This window comes from Mesitornis unicolor, unplaced genomic scaffold (assembly GCF_000695765.1).
Source record: "Mesitornis unicolor isolate BGI_N332 unplaced genomic scaffold, ASM69576v1 scaffold28957, whole genome shotgun sequence".
Classification (NCBI taxonomy): domain Eukaryota; kingdom Metazoa; phylum Chordata; class Aves; order Mesitornithiformes; family Mesitornithidae; genus Mesitornis; species Mesitornis unicolor.
In genome coordinates this window covers 2,310-10,208 of record NW_010197512.1, presented here as the reverse complement: position 1 = coordinate 10,208, position 7,899 = coordinate 2,310, and the positions used below count along the sequence as shown (strand labels likewise).

The window sequence follows — 7,899 nt, the reverse complement described above, 5'->3', positions numbered from 1 at the left end:
GATGGGCACTGGTCCTACCTGTCCCAGCGTCCAGGGGGGACCTTGAGCCCAGCAGGTACCAGATCAGGAGGAAAGGCTCCTGTGACACCAGTGTCCACCCAGACAGATGGATCCTGCCAGCTCGAGCCACAGAGATCGGTACTGGATCAGGAGAGGGACTACTGGGAGCAACATAAATAATACCAGGGAGATAGAGGGGCAAAATATTAATTAAAACCATTTTATAATTTATTAAGAGGTTAAATAGTAAAGAGTCTCTGGATCTTCCTCTCTCAGCAAGTGCCAAGACTTCACATTTTCTTGTGTCGGGAGATTCTGTACACCCTTCTTTTGAGAGATGACAAAGCTAGAAAGAGGATGTTAAGGGTTGGGGTAAAAGAGAGGAGCTTGACACTGAGAAAGGGACCAGAATAAAAGATAAAATACTGTGCTGTCGTCTTGTGCAGATCGAAGCTTCTCCCAGCAGCTGCAGCCTCCGCAGGGTTCAAAAAAAAGGGCTTTGGGTACCTTCTCCCTCTTCAGTGTCACTCCCCCACAAGAGGGAAAGTCCCAGATCTGCACTGCAAGCTTATCTCCGAGAGAACCTGTTTTTGAAGGCTTTGATAGTCTTTGCCATCATGGGTGCAATTTCTGCAACAGAGAAAGGAAAAAAAAACCAAACCAAATCAAACCAAACTCCCCACACACTAAAGCAGCAGTCACAGACGAGGAGAGCAGAGGGCAACGCAGAGCTCCAGCCCTGGCAAAGCAGATGCAAGGCAGGCCTAAGTGTGTGCTCCTGGATCACAGCCCATCAGATTTTCAAATCACAGAGCGAGGAGCCCCCCCTCCTTCTGCACTGCAAGGACACAGATCTCTGGTTCAGCTCTCCCTGCTTTCCTCCCAAGAGAGCTGCACTGCAACGTCATCGTTCCAAACAGCAGGACGGACACAGGAGGCCAGTGGGAGAGGAAAGGCAGGGTTTCTGCCTCACTAATTGCCATTAGGACAGGCTGACACAGCCAGCACTGGGCAGGCAGGTGAATTGGATGTTTCCCTGTGCTATTTCATGTGCAAAAACTTTGAACAGGCTTTACCCTCTCCTTAGGGAGAGGAGAGACCACCACCATCAACCCCCCTGCATAGCCTGGGTTTCTGTTGCAGCACATTTGTGCATTTGGAAAGGAGGAGACCACATGGATGCTCCGTGGTTTGTACTTACTCTTCACTGGTGGCTTCCTGGGGTCATAGGAGGAGAAGGTGCTACCTGCAGATGGAACAGAATGGGCACTGCTGGTGCTGGGCCCATCGTAGGACTGCTCCTCGCTCACACGAGTGTGGCTTTTGCTAGATGTGTACAGGACCGGCTTTATTCTGAAACAGAGACAGACGTTTCAGCGCAGGAGCCACTGTCATTTGACAATTCTGCAGACACAAGCCATGTTTGTTAACAGCACCACAGCCGATACCGCGTGGAACCAGCAGTGACCAGGATCTCCACACTTCCCAGCAAGAAAGAGCCTATTCCAGCTACAAGTGTCACTGCAAAGGGACCTCCTGGACACACAGTGTCCCCTCCTGCCAGGATGCAGAGCTTTGGGAAGAAGCTGGCAGGAGCCCACAGGAAGAGAGGCCCTGAACAGCAAGGGCCACTGGGAAACACTCACTTGGTCTTCTCTGGCAGAAGAGGTCCTCCAGTCCCAAACTTCTCTTGTCTCCTCCGTACATCCCGAGGGGGCTTTGCTGCAGAGTTCACAAATGCCATTTTGGCCACTCTACCTGTGGGAGGCCAGAGGAAAACATGGTTTAGATCCAACTTAGTCTCAAGGAGGCTCCTCAGCACTTGTATGATCACAGCAAGCTCCAACCACCCCTCCCCAGCCCATCACAAAGCTCTGGTGCTGGCCTCCTCCCCAGCATCTGAACCTCTGGCAGTCACCACATGGGCTGTGAGGAATCAGACCGATCAGGTCAGTCATTCTCATTCTGTTCACCAAAAGTGCAGGAATGCTTCCCCCCACCCTGGTTTTCTTCAACTGCGCCATGGAGAAGCTGCCCTAAAACAGGAGATGCCTCTGCAGCCCTACACCTTCCTGCTGTAATGTACTGCTCTGTCTCGTCTGCATCAACACCACTACGGATGAGATCGGGAGCCTGCTAAGCCACTAAGCAAAGGCCACCACAAAGAACAGTGAGCCAAGCAACTCCTAAACCGGACTGGATTTAAAGCAGTCATTGCAAAAGACCTTCCCTACACAGAGATATCCCCTGGGCAGCATTCCCAGGCCCTTCTCTGGTCATTCAGCCCTACTTCACCTTTGGGTTTGTTGGCGTGGGCCGAGCCGATGTTCCGTGCTATGCAGCCGGAGGTACATCTCCCGCCAGGACTCAAACTCCTCTGGCTTCTCGTTCTTGAAGTCTCGCAGACAGTGATTGTGCCACAGTTGATCTGTATCCTCAATGAGGACCTGAAACAAACCCACACGGAAGCTGGGACCCGTCCTGACACCTTCGCTCCCATCTCTCAGCACCAGCTCACACCAGTGTCACTGGAATAACAGAGGACAAGACAGTCTGGGGGCCAGCTTGCAGTGAGAGGTGGGCAGGTGGCAAATTCGGGAACCTGGGACTAGCAAAAGCCACCTCGTGTTGTAAAGAACATTGCTCTTCGCTACTGCAAATGAGGACAGAACGTCACTGCCACACGTCACCATCCCTTCCCCGGGCCCAGGCACTCACATGGTTGCATTCCTCAATGCGATACAGCTGCTCCGGGGTGCACTTCTCCAAAACTGGCTCCAGCACTGAGAAAGGGACACCACCCACTTCATAGATTGCTAGAGAGAAACAAGATGCGCAGAGTATTTATCCTGCTCCTTCCTTGCCAAGGACAGGGCTTAATGCCCTGAAATGCAGTGGAAAACCCAGCAGTGCTGCACAACTCCAGGGGAAGGAGAAAGGAACCGCAGGCGCAATAGCTCTAGTGCACCATCAGACACCAGTACCTCCCAGTTAAGAGGTGCCTGCACAAGGCTGTTGACCACTATTTCCAGGGCTTTAGCTCTCCCTGACAGCAATGCTGCGTGCCCATTCCTGCAGCACCTGGGCTTTCAGTGAAATCTATGCCATGGCTTTAAGGCATAAGAGGAAATTACTCACAGTCGATGTTGTTACTGAGGACTCTGATGCACTGCTGGTACAAAGACATCATCTTTGGGAGGTAGGCAGTTTTGGAGCCTGAATACACTTGCATCTTTGAATTCAACCGGCGACCTGTAAAACCTGCTTCACTCTCTTCAACCGGCGAGGACACTGCTGTAAAGAGAAAGACTTGGAGTAAGAAGGGAACAGAGAAGAGGAGAGCCCACCCTGGCGAATGGCACAGATCAGAGTCATCCAGAAGCCACCAGGACTTCTCTAAGACACCCACAACCTGCAGTCCAGTTCAGAGGCAGGACCCCAACAGGAAGACTTGAACCCAGCCAGCACCCACTCCCTCCCACAAACAGTGGCTGCAGCCCATCTGAAATCCCTTTTCCTGCCCCACATACCTTTCCTTTTTGTCTGCGAGCAGGTGATGGACTCGATTGAAGGAAGAGGGCGGTAGTTGGCCTGGATCGGGGGCAGCGGGATGTCTGGTAACGTTGGTACCACGTCTAAAAGTATCTGGAAGGAGAGGATGTACATGGAAGTTCAGATGAGAAGAAGGAGGTCACAGCACTGAACTGCATCGCGTTGGATATATTGAATAAAGCATTCGATGCTGAGTGGCTGATCCCTTGATCTCAAGCACCCATTTACCTGTTCTGTCTCTTCTCCCCTCCTGCAAAAAACTCAGCAGTGGTGGTGGAGGGGAACCCCACAAACCTCAAGCTTCTCTATCAGGCACTTATTAGAATGAACAGCAAAGCGGGATTTTCAAAGGCTGCTAAGATTACAGAAACACTTTGTGAAGAGCAAAGCGTTTCAAAGTTGAGTAAAGAGGTTAAGCAGTAAAGGCTTTACACACTGGTCCCTGGCACCCACGTGGCAATGAACATGTACAGAAATACTGCTCATTTTCCATGCTTTCACAAAAGAAGGTCTGTCTTGTAGAACAAGCTGTGTTGTACCACCAGTTCTCCCATTTTTCCCCTATTTCTGGACACCCACAGACTTAGTTTACCAAACTGCAGTAAATACAGGTAAAAAAGGTCACTATTAGAGAAGCATAAATACTCGAGACAGGGGAACCTTGCTAACAGGCGGAGATGCACGGTGTATTAGGCCAGATTCTAAGCTGACTCCCATCTGAAGATATTCTGCATGCTTAACAAGTGTACCATGCCCAGCTGAAGGTGTTCTCTTCTACTCTCCCCATTTTGGAATAAACAGGGCTCTGTCTATTCCCTCTCCCCCCTCCTCACCCCCTTTGCCAGCCGTTCCTCTCTAACAGCACAGAGCGATGCCGTGGCACATGAAACACGCGGGGTCTCCCAGCAGCAACCAGGAGCCGCAGACCTCGATAGCAACAAACCACCACAAGCACCACCCGATGCAGAACAGAGCCCAGCACCTCCACAGGGAAAATGAGGAAAACTCTCAGAGCAGCGAGAGCAGCTGATCCCACCTTCCTTGTTCACTTCCTTACCCTGTTTGGTTTGGGAGTCTCTGGTTGTTTCTTCTCTGCCTTTTTCTCACTTGTTCGCTTGTGGCTTGGGCTTTTCCGACTCGAGCTGGAGCTGTTGGTGCTGGCTTTGGACCCGTTCTGTTTGCTGGGCCCTCGGTCTTTCTCTGCAGCTGGCACGGAGGGTTTGACCACCTTCTTTTTCTTTTTCTGGGGCTGGTCATAGCTGAGGTACGACTCAAAGGACATTGTAGGTTGTTCGAATTCATCCTCTGCTTCCCCGTCCCCAAAATTCGAGGAAGAGCCCATCGATTTTTTGTCCATGTCAGAGGCTTTGCGCTTCCCCTCTGAAGATTTTAAGCTCCCAGAAGTCCCCTTTTCTTTAATCCTGTTTGAGGAATCACTCTCAGCTTTCTGTTTCTCCCGCTCCCTGTTAGACGTCTCCATGCTCAGCTTGGGCTTTTCCAATTTGCTTTTCTCAGAGTCTCGGTGTTTTTGCTTCTTAACGTGGTTGTCCAAAGACTCTTCCATGTGTGGCAGCGTGTGCAACTTCTCCTTTTTGGAGGCGCCGCTTTCTCGGTTCTTCTCCTTCTTGGTGCCATCCAACATCCTCTGCTTCTCCTTGCTGCCCCCTGCCATGGGGCTCTCTCGGAGCTGCTCTTTAAACGAGGTTTTGTGCAGTCTTTCTGGGCTGAAGGCAGAGGTCCTGTCCTCCCCTCTGCCATCAAGTCGCTGCTTCTTGTGAGCAGACTTGTGCTCTTTGCTACGACTCACGTTCCCTTTGTCGTAGCACTCATCAGGGCTCCTCTCCCTGCCTCCCCCCAGCTTCTCCTGAAAGCCGTGACCTTTACTGGCTTTCCGATGAAACGCTGCCGGTTCGTCGTGCTCCTCGGAGGCGTAAGGGTCTGTGTACGTATCCTGAGGGCTCTCGCTTGCCTCAGGTGACGCAGCTTGTCCACAGTCCGAGGACTCCGCGTTTGAAGAGAGCGCTGGGGAAGATCTGCCCCAACCCTTCCCCTCGTGGCTGCTATAGCCATAAGTCTCGTGGGCTCTCTCGGGCCTGGGGTACCTTTTGGACTTCTTTTCCCTGTGATCAGGGCTATAGGACTGGCTGCAGGACGGCTGGAAGGGCTCCGAATAGTCCTGCTCAGGCTCCTCATCCTCTCTGAGGGAGGGTTCTTGATGTCTTTTCCTTGAGCTGCTCCTCTCGTAGTCGCGGTCTTCAGAGTCCAGGTTATTTCTGAAGGGGTAAAAAGCCAAGAGAGTTAGATTAAAGCTTCCCAATAGGAACTAAAAGAGCTCCCCATGGACCATGTGGACGTGAACCTCCCTTACAGAAGACAAGGGCTGTATTTGGCAGTTTTCTGGCAAGATTAGCACTCATTCTGTCAGGCACTGCAACATTCAGGGATTTAAAAACTGCACTGCTAGAGCAGGAATCGATTGAACATTTTTCTCAGAACAAAAGACTTTGAAGCAGACACAGATGTGTAGAGACTTCTCCACGCCTGCACACTCCTGGCTGCGTGCTGCCCATGGGAAACACAGCCCCCGGTTTGCCAGTTAAGCATGCAGGGGCACCACAGCCATCGAAATTACCATGAGTAACTGGGTCGTTATCACCCACATCTAAACGATCTCATTGCTGGGCTCAACACAGCTTCGTTACAGCACAGCAGCCAGCATTAACTTGTCCTTTCCTTAGGATTTTTGCACAGAAAAGCCTTCTTTCATGGCAAACCACTTCCTGGACCCGGGCCTAGAACTTCCTCTCTTTAGCAACAGGAAGCAAGCAGATTGCATCTCTTGCTTTATTAAAGGCACTGTTCTGGCCTCCGCTGTTAATCTCTTCATCAAACTGCAAAGTCTTGAAAATCGGTCCCTACGTTCAAGCAAAACTGCAGCCGTCAGCAACGCAACGCTCCGCAGCTGGCAAGGGCAGGAAGTCGAAGCCAAAACCCCACACAGAGGTAGCAGCACACTGGCGTTACGAGTTTTTCCAGAGCCTTCGCTTTGTTACCTTGGTCAGAGAAATTTATCACCCCTGCTGCAAAATATCTAACAAAGCTTATCCATCAAGATAAGCAAACTGGATCACTCACCTCTCTGCCTCCTGGGGCACCGGCACCAGCTTCTTCCACCGGGCTACGAGGTTTTTAGCAAAGTCCCCGACGAGCTCATGTTTCCGTAAGCTGTTCACAGTCTTCCCAACACCCGTCTCCTTCACGAGAGAGTCAAGACATGAATTCATCTTAGCAGAACAGTCTGCGTTCTCACCTCGGCTAAACTGCCTACCGAGCGAGTCGAGTTAACCCGCTGCCTCCGCTAGGTAGGAACAAACTTCCCTGATATCCCTCGTCTGGGTGTTCCTGCTCAGGCAGGAACTGGATGAGCTTTGGAGGTCCCTTCCAATCCCTCTGTGTTCTGTGACATCACTATGGAATATCTTTTCAGCAGCCGTTGTATCATTTGCTACTGTTCAAAGTAAAGATGACTTAACTCTGCCTTAGTCAAACATTAATTTCTGTATTAATAAACCCAGTTAGTGTTTACCACGAGTGTTGATGAGTTTGCAGACAAGTCACTGATAACTTTAGGGATTAGCGCTTCCTAATTTCGCGCTGATTTGTGACAGGCGCGATGGAAACGCGAGAGATTTCACAGCTCTTACCACAAGAATGTCAACTGTGATGGGCAACTCCGACAGCCTCTTCAGACTCTTCAGCAGCTGCAGAGACAAGAAGGGAAGTGTTCAGACTTGTCATCCTGAACCACATACTGTGACTAGAAAGGGAGAAAATTCGGCGCCGCGTGAGAGCTCGTTAGAAATAGCCAAGTGGCAGACAGCTGCTGTCTTGCTCCAAATCAAGCTCCCAGAAAGCTGAACACCAGGACCAACTGCAAAGAAATTATCGCCTCTTTGCCTACGAGGACCCATCTGAGAATCTTAAAATGCACTCAGATATTAATGCTTTCTTCACAGAGGACTGCAGCTTGACTTTGGCTGGAAGCAGCAGGAGCGGACACACGCAGCTCTGCTGCACAGCAACTGGAAAACAGCACTTGGAAACTTTTGGCTCTCGGAAGGTGGTGCTGAGAATCACATCCCTTTAGAGGGGAAAAATAAATATTGAAGAGTCCTTTCGGAAGCTTTGCAAACTAGATATGGAGGAAAGGAAGATTTCCAGATGTTCTTGAAGGTCTAAGAGGGAACCCACGTCTCCTCTGCAGACTCTCCATGGGCCAGCGCTGCTGACAGCCTCCTCCCAGCTACAGCCTGTGCTAAAAAGGCAACACGCTGCCTCCTGCCCCAA

General features: G+C 50.9%; 1 protein-coding gene across 1 annotated transcript; it reads right to left on the bottom strand.

Moving 5' to 3' along the window:
- Positions 1-379: 379 nt before the first annotated feature.
- Positions 380-7,313, bottom strand: LOC104544077 (transcription elongation factor B polypeptide 3-like; the record flags this gene model as incomplete). The annotated part of the gene is given in 11 exon segments (XM_010188831.1): positions 380-630; positions 1,202-1,353; positions 1,647-1,758; positions 2,296-2,336; positions 2,338-2,447; positions 2,719-2,816; positions 3,139-3,294; positions 3,531-3,645; positions 4,610-5,825; positions 6,688-6,806; positions 7,257-7,313. Coding segments are annotated over 11 exon segments (2,238 nt in total), but the record flags the coding sequence as incomplete, so codon positions are not given.
- Between the last annotated feature and the right edge of the window lie 586 nt (positions 7,314-7,899).